General features: G+C 35.3%; 1 protein-coding gene across 1 annotated transcript; it reads right to left on the bottom strand.

Annotated features, from left to right (window-relative positions):
- Positions 1-864: 864 nt before the first annotated feature.
- On the bottom strand, positions 865-1,425 carry LOC140169513 (craniofacial development protein 2-like). The gene has a single exon (XM_072192774.1). The coding sequence runs from the start codon at positions 1,423-1,425 to the stop codon at positions 865-867; it is 561 nt and encodes a 186-aa protein (XP_072048875.1).
- Positions 1,426-14,941: the final 13,516 nt, after the last annotated feature.

Here is a 14,941-nt window from a genome sequence, read left to right as displayed (position 1 = left end):
CTTATGGCCTCTTCAACCTCAGAGGTGATGATTAATGGATCTTCCTCTTGCTCTGTGTTTGCCATTCCTTCAGCCTATTTAACAGGTTATGATCTGATGATAGGATATAGTTGTAAAGTTCTTCACAATATGCCTTCCATCTGTTGGATATTTCCTTCTTCTCAGTCAAAAGATGTCCATATTTGTCCTCAATTACTGTTTTTCTACCAGCTTTCTTCTTTGTAAGATCTCCGATGGTTTGAAAAGCTACTGCAGTGTTGTTACGCTCCATACTGGTGTTGATTGTATCATACTGATCATGGACCCACTGTTCTTTTGCTTCTTTGTTGCTTTCGTTACTTCCCTGTTAATTCTGGTGTAGTTGGTATGGTCGATGTCACTTATGAAACGCCTCTTCTTCATCTCCCTGCGCCTGTCACATTAGTGTAACACATCATCTGTCATCCACGCCTGTTTCTTCTTTCTTACTTTGCCCAGCACCTCTTGTGCTGTGTCAATGAAGTTTTCATTCAAGTGGTTGTTAAAACTCTCGATATCCAAGTTGGCTGCTATAAGTGGAGTAAATCTGCCTCCAATCTTAGCCTCAAATTCAGTAGCAATGTCAGGATCCTTGAGCTTTTCTAGATCAAACCTAACTCTAGGTGACTTCTCTTTCCTCAACTTCTTCAGTTTTATTCTTATTGATGTCATCACCAAGTCATGGTCGCTTCCAATGTCAGCGCCAGGAAAGGATCTTGTTAGGGCGAGGTTCACACTTGATTTGAAACACTTACTAATCATGATATGATGTAGTCAATCATGTTGTGGACTTTGGTGAGTGCCATGTAGCGTTTCTTGATTCTTTCTGTGGATGCAATGTATTGGTCAAGACAAGGTCGTAAACATTTGCACGCTCAAGCAGGTTGTGACCCTATTGATTGTCACTCCCAGTCCAAATTTGCCAGCAGTACCCTGCCATGTTGGATATGCATCTGGTCCTACTTTTGCGTTCCAGTCACCAATTACGAGCAAGACATATCTCTTAGGAATTGTTGTCATTATGCCATTAAGGTGCTGGTAAAACATGTCCATTTCTTGATCTGAGGCCGTACTCGTAGGTGCATATGCCAGGATAATTGAGACGTTGAAAGGTTGTCCTGCTAACCTCAGTATGATAATACGTCTTGATATTGGCCTACATTCCAACACTGATCTCGCTATGTCTCGGTGCACCAAGAAACCTACACCTCTCTCATGACGTTTGTCCTCTCCACTATACCATAATGTGTGCCCATCATTTGTGGTAGTCTTACCAATCCCTATCCATCTTACTTCGGCTAAACCTAGCACAGACCATCTATACCTCCTCACATTCCATGTACCAATTGTAATGTCTTTCTTGGCAACTCTTATTTTGGGTTTGGCTACACTTCCATTTCCATTCATTGTTTCATTATCTTTCTCTCTTCAGGTAGCACACTTTCCGACCCCATCCTGTGAAATGGGGGACGCGGTCGTTATTAACCTGGGCCCCGACCGATCCAGTTTGGAAATACTATATTATCTCTATTCATCATAGTCGTTGTTGTGGGTGATACTACTACTACTACACTAGACATCCATCTCCTCTCAGTGCAAATCTCCCTGGTTTCAAGATGTTATTTGCATCCCAAGATGTTATTACAACCTACGTTTACTCTATGATTGGGGAGAAAGAAACGGAGATGAAAGGGACAGACACAATGCCAGTTAGCGTCCACACTTCCCAACAATAAACAGTATAACTGAACGCGGTATACAGGGGATGGCACAAAGAAGGTGCCAATGTGGCGCTCGCCTTCACCATCAAACTGGGGGTCTATATTCTGTACCCCAGAATGATATTACAGTCGGTAATCGCCCCTGGGATCAGGCGCTATACCCTATACTAAGGACAAACCCATTATCCTGGACAAAACCTGATGTAAACCATCCTACCAAGCCAACTATACTGCGCCAAAAAAAGTATCCTTATACTTGGAAAAATAATTTCAAAACTGAACATTATTAAGGTAAATTTATTTTTTAATAGACTTTTAAAACTGGACCTTCGTCTAATCAAATGCTTGTAACTTTGCATCGTGAAGTCACATTGGATTCAATGGGGTGTCATAATGTGCCGGATTAGTGCATCTATTAAACAAATAAATTCATCCAAATATGGTTTAGTTTTATAAGTAGGATTTTTCTTCCAAGTGTAAGGATACTTTTTTGGCGCAGTATAGTTTGACTCACCTATCCTTGCTAACTGGATTGCAAAATGAGAAAAAAAAGCAGGAAAAGATATAGAAAGAGTGAAAGGTGAAAGGTAGAGATGAGTAGGTTGGGAGCCCTCCCCCCCCCCCCCTAGATAAATCAATGAGGGAAAAGTCCAGCTTCTACACCTACTATTGTAACAAGACAAACATTTTGAGACCATTTTTATCAAAATCGGTTACATTTTCTGTGTTTGACTCATGTTGAAAATTCAACTGCAACCTTTGACCTTTTTACGAATAACTTCAGACTGATTGGTCGTAGGTAGGTCAAACTATATATTTTCTGAATCCGTGTGATCTGAGGAATGTTCTGGAAAAGCTTTTAACCAAATCGGAGCAATTGTGAGCACTGTATAACCTTTGACCTCATAATTACTTCTTTTATTGCTCACGGATGTCCACTGGGCACCTGTCATGTTTGACCTCTCCCCGGGGGGCACTCCAACTTTGGAGGTGACGCGTATGTAGGGCTGTTAAGACCCCTTTTTCAGCATCGCTGTCACCCAAAGACCCCATATTTTTTACATGTTGCTCTCACCGAATGCCCCTTAGTGCGAAAGCGCCAGCCCTACACCTATATCCATTTCAAATTGAAGTGCCCCCCCCGGACCTCTCAACATGTTAAGCATCAACTTTAAACAAGAAAATGTTAGTCATACGCAACTTTATACTGTTGCATTGCTAATAGAAAAACCACGAATTTAGTTCCACCCTAGTTATATTCCCGCCCTTTAAGCTAGAAAAACCAACCTGTCTCCGCCTTGTTGTTAACGTCAGGCGTCATGTTGCCGTCTTGGTTTGAGGTTTGCATATAGTCAGGCTCTCAGTCACACGCGGATGGAAAATAGGGTTCACTTTATTTTTATATCGAAAATTTTGCGTAGAACACCACTTTTTGATCAAAAGTGCCCAAAGTGCTTTTTCTTAAAAATGTATTCTAAGGCAGATGGTGTTGATTTTGGTGGCTATGTATTGTTTATCGACATGAAATGTTTGTGGTCATTTAGATAGCTTATGAAATCCAAACTTGCTTTCTTATGTTCCAAAATTAAAAACGGCGGGCAAAATGGTGAATTTTAGGCAAACTTATTTCAATGGCTTTCTCAGGCCGATGGTGGTGATTTGAGTGTCTAGGTTTATGTTTGTAGACATGAAATAGTCATTTAGATAGCTTATCAAAATCCACAATGGCTGCTTTATACCCAAAAATTCAATATGACCACAAAAATGCCGAATATAATTCTAACTTAAGTGAACGGCGTTCTCGGCCGATAGTAGTGATTTGGGTGTAGGTATTATGTTTGTAGACATGACAAAGTCATTTACATAAAAATCCAACATGGCTGCTCAATTCCCAAAAAATCCGATGGCAGCCAAAATGGATAATATTATTCTACATTATTTGAACGGTATTCTCAGGCCAGTGGTAGTGATTTTGAATCCATCATTGTGAATTTTGGAACATAAGGAAACCATTTTGGATTTCGTAAACTATCTAAATGACTTTGTCATGTCCACAAAAATATACATTGACACCAAAATCACCATCTTTTGGCATAAGAATACATTTTTAGTGATTTTAACCCCCCTCCCCCCCTCCCCCATTGTAGGAGCACCCCTCTCCACAGCACTTTGGGCACATTTATGCCCATAAAGTTAACACTATTTCCCATCCGCGCGTGCCGGAGAGCCTGACTAATATGTTGTATTATCATTCAGTAGACATGAATAGCGACATTTCATTGGTCAATAGTCAAATAATATAATTTCGTATTGCTCAGGTTTGTTTTTTGCTACAGAGGTACCGCGTGAACGTATCAGTGCAGCGCGGTATATTCAAAAATCGTTTTCACCTAATCATGCTAATTGCTATTATTACGTAACTTCGCCAGCGTATTACTATATCACAAGCGAAAAGCGGTTGGTATTTGACCAATGAGGTAGTAGCGCTTTTCCCATCGCAACAAAAGCGCTCTACCTCATTAGGTAAAAACCAATGGCTGTCGCTCAGCTATGTAGTATAAATTTAGCTTTAGATGTTATGATTCAGACAAGTTCTGCCCCTCTGTTTAATCCACTAATTTTTGGAGAAACCAAAGAGAAACCAACATTTGAAACGAGGGAATGTTTCGATTAAATATTCTAAAATTAATGTTAGCTTTGTCAATATTTCCAGTTTACAACACAAAGGGTAATAAAGCACCCATTCTTCCTTTCTTTCCCCTCCTTCTTGTTTAAATAAATCATCATTCTTTCTATGTTAAAATATTGTGAAAACAATTATTAGTTCTGAAGCTATAGGCGTACTTATAACAGCTGCGTTACTTGTTGTGCAGTCTTTCTTTTAAAATATTCAACTTCAATTACCTGAATTTAAAAAAAAAAGACATGTTGGAAATTTTATCCTGTGATAAAGCAATGGCTGACATAATTATGTAAACAAAATATGGATAGATTTTTGTTAATGTAATTCAAATCAAATCACGGCTGTTTTTAACTAAATCGTAAATACGGTATAAGAACAAATACGCAGTGTTATAGTGTTTAATATGTTACTGATATTAACAAATGAATTGGGAGAAATTTAAAAAGTATTTTCGGTGAAAACATCTGATTTTACAGTTACACATAATGAATAACAAAGGAGTAGAATTATAAGCTCTAATCTGAACCTAAACTGTAAATTACATATGAATCTTGTTAAGGTGGTACTACACTGAATATTTTTGCATTTTTCTCAAAAAATAATGACACACTGGTAACAAAGTTATGTATATTATAGGGGCAAGGAATCCAGTTACTACACTGGAATTTCAGTGACTCAAGACAAGTGGTACGTTATTTATGATAAGAAAAGAGGTACCGCTAGCTAGAATGTACCTAATTTCTTAACATATATAATGAACCACTTGTCTTAAATCACTGAAATTTCAGAGAAGTAATTGGATTCCTTGCCCCTATAACATACATAACTTTTGTTACGAGTGTTTAGTTATTTTTTGAGAACAATGCAAAATTAGTTACAAAATTTATCATGGGGTGTAGTACCACCTTAAATCAATTGAAATAATATTGCGTAATTTAGTATAATTAAGTAAACAAATACTTACACAAGTAAAACTACCAACTCTGTGTATTCACACATACGTAGCATAAGGTATCATCAAAATCAAAGTTACACTGTCACAACTAGTTTTTCACTTTATCCCGATAACAATGCTTTGTTCATGGAAGGAGTCGGAGATATAACACCACACCTTAACAAATCACATTATGACAAACCTTGTGTTTGTTTTATTTGTACTTCGTTTTCTGCATATCTCATGCGCTGTCTATGCTTATACCAGACATCTAAAATAAAGTTAGAAGAAATTTGCCATAACTAATTGGTAGACATGGTAGAAAAAAACACCAGCACTACCAGTCCCGAAAATAGCATGCTCTTACGCACGATTACAGAGAGGTAAACGTATTTCATTTAATGGAAGAAGAAATAAACGATTTTTCAGATGATGAGATACACTGCTCAAACACGTGAGGTAATTTTTTGTGTGTGCATATCGAGAAAAAATACTATTAGGCCAAATAAAAAATAAACATGTTTCACGTCCCCTCCCGCTTCCTTTTTTGAGGTTTCTTGAAAATGTTTTTTTATTTTACTTGGCCTTATATACATTATGTATATTGTTTCTTATGTTTAGTCTTCTCCGCCTCCTCCTTTTTTCATTTATATTTTTCTTGCTTCTTTTTTATGAGTAGCAATATTTTACATCCTATCCTGGCGGCAAACGTCGTTGTGTTGTGGGGCAGATGCTATGTCGCAGGTTACAGTTGAGTTCAGCCTATGCGGTATCTTCTTAATTTAGCTATTATATGCCTCCGCCAAATTGTATGCATAGGCCTACCCCCAGGAATAGTGCGTGATGGGAAGAAGATAAAAAAGGTCTCTGTTTAAGATATCGCAACTACTCTCTTTACTGTCTTTACACAGAATTGCATACACTATGTTGGTCTGCTTTGGTTTAAAGCCAGAATGTACGAAATTGGTTAACTTTTTCAAACCTGATTTTTTTTTTTTTTGCTGATTTGTAAGTTTTACACGTGTCCAAACATACCCCTAAATAGAATCAGCGAAATTCGTTGTGTTTGTCAGGTAAACAGAGCAATTTTCACATGATGTAATACTCATAATTCACACATTAAGTCCCCCATAGAACCCCAATGTTGAATGGCCAAAATATCCAGTGTGGTTTCTTTCACGTTATCTTGTTATTTAGGCTTAAAATGGACATAGACATTTCCTGACAGAAATTACTAATATTATTTCAGCATTTTGAGTAAAGAATAACACAATTGAAATTTGATGGCAATCGTATTATGGCTTTAAATTACAATGGGATCCCTTGTTCTCAAAAAAGCATGCAACATTTTCCGACAGGTGCAGATATATCACGGCGGATTCAAAGATTAAAAATATCCAGCTGCATTCTTCAATAACTTGTGGAATTCATCTCTTTTGATGTATTCCACAAGTTAATGAAGAATGCAGCTGGAAATTTGATTACCTGTGGGTTTATTACTCAGAAAATCAAAATTGCAAATGAGAAACATGTAATAATGACTTATGCAGTTTGGTTATGAGGGTGACGACATGAAACTCGCGGGGTCAAAGTTCATGTAGGGTTACAGGAGTCAAAAACGTAATTTCACAACTCAAAATGTTTCTTCTTCGAAAAAAATGCGTAGGACAGTAACGCCACTTGCACACATGCATTGTTATTACCCAGTGTCTGTAAATCATACACAGATTTGAGGTCAAAGGTCACTAAGGGGTTATTTCGAGTGTAAAACCAAAAACCTTCAAACATTTTTATTAGCTGAGAAAAACATAGGAGAGTGACGGTATATTCACACATGAATTAAACAATGTGGTATTTTTTATTTAGGGTCAAAAGTTATTAAGGGGCCACTTCCGGTATAAAACGAAAGGCTACTTCTATAAATTACGTATAAGACAGTAACGCCACTTGCACACATGCATTGTTATTACCCAGTGTCTGTAAATCATACACATATTTGAGGTTAAAGGTCATTAAGGGGTTACTTCCGGTGTAAAACCAAATACATTCAAAAACATTTATTAGCTAAGAAAACATAGGAGAGTGGCGGTATGTTCACACATGAATTGTGTTTACCCAAAGTATATGTGGTATTTTTTTTATATATATTTATAAAACGTAATACCTTCAAAATGCTACTTCTCCCATAAATTACATGCGTTGCTATACTTACCCAGTGTCAATGAATCATACACAGATTTGGGGTCAAGTGGTCACTTCCGGTATCAAACCAAATACCTTCAAAGAATTTTATCGGCCAAGAAAAACAGCACAGTGACGGTATATTCACACATAAATTGATGTTTCCCAGTGTACACATGGTAGTTTTATTTGGGGTTGAAGGTTATAAGGGGTCACTTCCGGTTTGAGACGAAAAACCTTTAAAATGCCCCTTCTGCCAGAAATAACATGGCAAAGTGATGCCAATGTCTATGGGTTTTTCCATAGATTTTGGGGTCAAGGGTCATTAAGGGGTCGCAACACGGTTGTGTTCTTAGACCACAGCTATGTCTAGTTGGTATATGTTATCCATTTGATCAACTGATGGCCCGGCTGCTATAGCCTTTTCGAAACATGGCGTAAACAATACAGGAGGGTAGTATTCAATATGGGTAAAACCCGCCAAATTCAAAAGCCTTTACCCATTTCGTGCTTCTTGGTTCCACACGGCCCTAATATAGTAAATGGGTGTATCTTTTGTTTACATATCTTACAATTTACTTCCTTTAGTTGTAACATACACTCTAATTTCGTACTATTCATTTTTTGAATAATATCCCAACTATATATATTTAATTTCGATCCCGTAATTATTCGTTTTGGTGAGATACACTGTTCATTCTGATTAGGTGTATCTTCACTTTGAACCGACAATTTTATATAATTATTGTTTCCATTTTATTCTAACAAGTATTCAAATTGACAAGATCTCAAACTCATTATTTGACAAGATTACCCATGCAGTTCATTTTGACAAGATTATGTTATGTTCCCTCGGTGGCGTAACTACGGGGGGGCAGGGGGCAACGTGCCCCGGGCGCCACCCTTTGGGGATTCTGCGCCCCTCCAAGCGATGAAAGTCAAAATGTTCCTTGCGCTTCGCGCGCATTTCAACAAAAATCAATTAAAAGAACATATTAAGACCGATATTCAACTTCTAGTAACCAAAATTAATTAGTGGTAGGCCTTATTTGTCCAAATTTTCGCGCAATTGTTTCAAGAATAGGGGGAGGGGGCATTATGTATCCTTACCCCTGGGCGCTACAACCCCGTACGCCACTGCCCGCGCCGCTACCAAGCCTAGTTACGCCAATGTGTCCCCTTCTAACAAGACAAACTATAAATTCAAATTTGATTTATTTTGGTCATTTTTGACAAGACAAACTACTCGTAACTCGAAATTGTTAAGTAAGATCATTTTTACAAGAATCTATTCATTTCTTTAAATGATAAGGCAATCTTATCAAATTTGATGAGTTTCTTGTCATTTTCATGAGAAGAAAATAAAGTAAACATAACAATTTTCCACCAGGTTCACCATCGCAAAGAATGAAGGAGACAGGTAGAAAAAGTGATCAAAAATCGAACCCACGGCCTCAGGTTTACGAGATAACCACTCGGCCACGGGAACTTCGTGATTAAGCTGGCTAAAATTCGAACCCATAAGCGGTCACTGTTAAAAACTTATCTCCTCCCCGCAAATAGCCTATAGTAAGTAGCTTGCTATCCTCACTGTATAGAAAATAAACATGGAAACACAATGGCATGATCGACGGAAAATATATAAAATAAACGTACTTTTTTCACCAGGTTCGCCGATAAGTTTAAGTGATCGCTTATGGGTTTGAATTTCAGCCAACCTAATCATGAATCTGCCGTTGCCATGGTTGCCGAGTGGTTAAGGAACATCCCAGCAAACACAAAAACGTTTTTAAAACGTTTTAAATAAGTTATATTTTGGCTTTTGGTTTAGGTAAAAACGTTTTAATAACATTAAAATGTCCGGTTATATAAAGGTCATGAAATCGTTTTAAAACGTTTTGTATGAAAACACACTACAACAATGTTTTCGAAATGTCATTGTAAACTATTTTTGCAAACATTTTTGGCCAAATATTTTGTCAACACTTAAATAACATTATGTTAGAATATTTGCACCCAGCAAACACAGAAATGTTCTTAAAATGTTTTTTACAAAACGTTTTAATAACATTTAAATGTCGGGTTATATAAAGGTCGTGAAAACATTTTAAAAACGTTGTTGTAAATATTTTGGGCAAACATTTTTTGCAAAATATTTTTTCAACTCCAAAACAACATTCTGTTTAGAATGATTTGTACCAAGTTTTCAAAAATGTTTTTGGAATGTTATTAAAACGTTTTTGTACCCTTTATATAACCCGACATTTAAATGTTTTCTGTAAAAACGTTGTGTTTGCTGTGCAGTAAATTACCAACAAATGTTATTTAATGTTATGATAACGTTTTATACCATTAATGTACCCTTTATATAACCCGACATTTAAACGTTTTCTGACAACCTTTTATAACCTTTTGCGAATGATGTCGAAAACGTTTTGTGTTTGCTGGGATGTCTCATAATTCTCGGTATTCGCAATAAGGGCGCCGCCAGCAGTTTTGCGATGTAATCGTGATGTATCATGGGAAAAGGTCGACATCCAAGTCCGCGCAATACGAATATTACCATGCTATTACATAGGAACACGTGACAATATTTTTTAGTTTGTCAAAATAAAGGTGTTACACGCGAATCGATACTCAATAATACTTAATAATGTGATTTGAAATGTGCACAATTAATTTTTTCTCTATCGATTTGCGTGTAATACCGTTATATTGACAAACTAAAAATATTGTCACGTGTTCCTATGTAATAGCATGGTAATATTCGTATTGCGCGGACTTGATGTCGACCTTTTCCCATGATACATCACGATTTTCCCATGATACATCACGATTACATCGCAAACCGCTGGCGGCGCCCTTATTGCGAATAGCGAGAATTCTTCTTTTCCATGTTATCCGATTAATTTTGAAGATATATCTGATTCATTTTGAAAATAAATTGTTATGTCCCCATCGGACAAAAGGAAGTAACATGCTACTGAAGTAAATAAAACATACATCCTTTTACCATATTACTTTAAGGGCTGGGGTATGAACGTTTGGACAGTATTTATTGTGGGACATTAGAGCACATCAGACATATCGAATTGCATTCTGAATACGAAGAATGTCTTTCTGATATCAAATAATTTTGATTTTTTGAAATTCACAATGTAATACATATTTTGTGGCAAAGTATTAAAATTTGATATTTTTCACATTTTTGGTATATAACAGTCCTCGAAGGAAATTTTATAAATCTAACGATATATTCTTAAAGTGTATGTAGGCCTATAGCTGGGAGGAAAAGCCGACGATCAATTGAAAATTTTGACCTTTCATATTGAAGATATGGATTTTTTTCCCAAAAAGACCTAATTTTTTTTGGTATCTTCGATACGAAAGGTCAAAATTTTCAATTGATCGTCGGCTTTTCATCTCACCTACATACACTTTAAGTATAGATCATCAGATTTATAAAATTTACTTCGAGTACTGTTAAGGGGGTACTACACCCATTGATTTTTTTTTTTTGCATTTCATTTTGTGAAGAAATTACAAAAAAAATTGGACAAAGTGGTATGCAAAATGAAGGGGCAAATCTTCTCGTTTTATTGGTGGCATCGGTATCAACGTAGCTTACATGCTTTTAAAAGTAGAAGCCAAAAGGTGGTACATCACTGATGATTTAAATTCACTTCATTTTGGAAAGCTTACTATCAACGGATTTCGTTAAAATTTTGGATATGTGCTGCTAACACGTTAGGGAAATAAAGTTGATATGTAAAATGGGAATAAGTGGTTCCTGATTTCTTTTATGACTTCATGAACTTGGTGCTCCACAACTATCAAAAAAGGAACTGGTTAAAATGCTTCTATTTTCAATGTTGAGCTATATTTTGTATTTTTAACTTGCGACATTATTTCACTGAAACTTAATTAAGCCACAGGTAACAGGTTACCACAACCATACTACAGCAATGTTGAAAAAAATTGTATTTCTTGTCACCTATACCACCATATTGGGTAGTTTTCCGTAAGCTTAACGTTTGTGATTTTGGTAACTATTTTATATTTATTTGTGAAATCCATCTCAACTAGGCATTCTAAATTATACTCACCATTTACATCCCAAGGTATATTAGTATATCCACCTTGCACTTCTCGATATATATCCAGTTAAAGACAGAATATCAAAATTATTCCTCATTATGATATCACAAACTCTCACATGTGTATTCAAAATTGATGCTTAAATTTGACCTGAACCAATTGACCTATAACCTGACATACGGTGACCTAATAGCCTTTTCTTCTCCTAACAACACATTATAATATTATTGACTAATGACTATACATCCATTGTGTAAGTGTTTATATATTTTGCATGCACCACTAGATTTTCTATAGAGAGTATAACAAAGGATTTAATGTATTCTATTCATGTACCCTACTTGAACATGCTGAATAGAATAAATCATGGTTTGTTATGAAACACGCATCTGAGTAACTAGGATACAGTAAACAAAATATATATAGGGCTAAAATGACTTACTACAATTGTTTAAAAGCACTTTTTTTCTTCTTTTTTTCATATTTTTTTTATTTCACATGATCCGTGCATATATCGCCTAGCTATAAATGAAAAAATATTTATTTAGACCAATCAAACCAATATATGGGTGTAGTACGCCCTTAAATATCAAAAATATCAATTTTTAATCATTTGCCATAAAATGTGTATTATTTCGTGAATTTCATAAAATGAAAATTATTTGATATCAGAAATACATTCTTCGTATTCAGAATGCAATTCGATAGGTCTGATGTGCTCTCATGTCCCACAAAAAATGCTATCGAAACGCTCATTCCAGTTCCCTTAAGCCTGAAGTAAAAACAAATGTTGCATGTTGCATTATTGTTTGATGTTAAATAACAGTTTGACATCAATTATAAACATACTTGACTTTGACAGTGTAGGTGAATGAGACTTCTCAATCCAAATATACCTCGTACTGATGATACCTCGTACTGATGATATATATATAACAGTCCTCGAAATAAATTTTATAAATCTAATGATATATTCTTAAAGTGTATGTAGCTGGGAGGAAAAGTCGACGATCAATTGAAAATTTTGACCTTTCGTATTGAAGATATGGATTTATTTTCCCAAAACACCAAAAAAAAAGGTCTTTTTGGGAAAAAATCCATATCTTCAATATAAAAGGTCAAAATTTTCAATTGACCGTCGGCTTTTTCCTCCTGCTACATACACTTTAAGAATATATCATTAGATTTATAAAATTTATTTCGAGGACTGTTATATATCAAAAATTTGAAAATATCAAATTTTAATAATTTGTCATAAAATTTGTATTACATCGTGAATTTCAAAAACATGAAAATTATTTGATATCAGAAATACATTCTTCGTATTCAGAATGCAATTCGATAGGTCTGATGTGCTCTCATGTCCCACAAAAATGCTGTCGAAACGCTCATTCCAGTTCCCTTAAGCCTGAAGTAAAAACAAATGTTGCATGTTGCATTTATTGTTTGATGTTAAATAACAGTTTGACATCAATTATAAACATACTTGACTTTGACCCTATACAGTGTAGGTGAATGAGACTTCTCAATCCAAATATACCTCGTACTGATGATGTCATAATTATGCATAAATTGAAACTTTATCATTAATTCAAAACAATCTGCTTATAGAGTACCCAGTGTTTGTTTAGATCATTGCCCAAAGCTAGATCCTACGATTCAATGGCGGTAAAGAAATAAATGACAACCAGCAATACTTCTCAGTGACTCAATAGAGTGGCGCGCACTACGCCCCGACGCGGGAAAAGTTAAATATTAACCATTAGGGTTTGCTCATAGAGGCTTTGTCATTAATAACTTCCCATGAGTCACTGCTGAAACCTTGTTCAACATAATCGTTATTTTGCTAACATTATTTATTTATTTATTTATTTATTTATTTATATATTTATTTATTTATTTATTTATTAATTTATTTATTTATTTAACAGTATCATTTTCAGATAGACCAACTTTGCAATTAAGAGTGTTATACCTCTGGAAAGGCAACCGTTACTCTGAGTTTCATGGCATACCCTCACTTTTGATCATTGGGTACCCGATCATCAGAAGGGTGATCGGGTACGTCTGATGATCGGGCACCCAATGATCGAAAGTGAGGGTATGTGAAACTCAGAGTAACGGTTGCCTTTCCAGAGGTCGTACTTTGAAATTTATTTATTTATTTATTTATTTATTTATTTATTTATTTATTTATTTATTTATTTATTTATTTATTTATTTATTTGTTTGTTTGTTTGTTTGTTTGTTTGTTTGTTTGTTTGTTTATTTTATTTATTTATTTACTTGTCTATTTATTCATAGTTCATTTGTATTATGGGTTTAAGTTATAATTATAGATGGCTTTCAGGAACATGTGTCCCATGGAAAACTAACCGTCGAGCAAAAGTAAATGTAACGTTTTGTTGCACACGCAAGGATGTGTTCTAAAAACGAAAAGATTTTGCTACTTTTTGTATTACGCTTTAACAATTTATGTATTTCTGAGTAGAATGATATAATTTTAAGTAAAAAATAAAGTTACATTGAACTGTTACATTGTAATCTTTTGGTTACTAAAGGCACAAAAACACAATATGGAAATGCAAATAAAAAAGAACATAATTAGGAATGTGAAAAAATACACACAATATCATACATATATTACAACGAGATTTTCGAATTAATATTTGAAAATATAAATGCTTTATTCTTGTTACGTTTGAAAAAAACCTAGTTTATTCCCAGTGAGTAGGCCTACCATACGGGGATAGACCGCAAACATGGGTAGCATTTTCGGCCTCATTTGGTGTAGTCAATAGTGCCTTTTCTAGACAAATGTTGGTATATGGATGGGTCCTTATTTCAAGCTTTTCTAAACTTGTTTTTGAAAAAATGCCCAAATTTGCCTCGCTGTAGCCAAAATTTTGGGAAACTTGGGGGGAAATTAGTAAAGACAAATTTGGCTGAAAATTTTACTTTTGGCATCTAAATTTCTTGAAATATTGGTATGTTGATGGGTCCACTTTCAAATTCTCAGCGGCACACCCCTTTCCAAACCAAACTTTAGTAACCCCCCCCGGATTAAATGCGGCCTAAAAATCTTTTGGTATAAACTTTTAAGTGCATTGTGGGACAAGGTTGACTATTTCACCGATCCACAACAGTCTCCACAACTGCACATTGTTTACCCACGTACACAAGATCTGTAAATAAAAAAGACTCAAAGTTCAACCATACTAACAAATAATATAAACTTACTGACACAGGTATAGGTCCGGTCATTACAAATGTTAATAATTAATATCTACATTGTACTGAGGTGTA

Source organism: Amphiura filiformis, chromosome 14 (genome assembly GCF_039555335.1).
Source record: "Amphiura filiformis chromosome 14, Afil_fr2py, whole genome shotgun sequence".
In the NCBI taxonomy this organism is placed as follows: domain Eukaryota; kingdom Metazoa; phylum Echinodermata; class Ophiuroidea; order Amphilepidida; family Amphiuridae; genus Amphiura; species Amphiura filiformis.
Note: the sequence above shows the minus strand (reverse complement) of the source record. Positions and strands in the feature narration are given on the sequence as shown.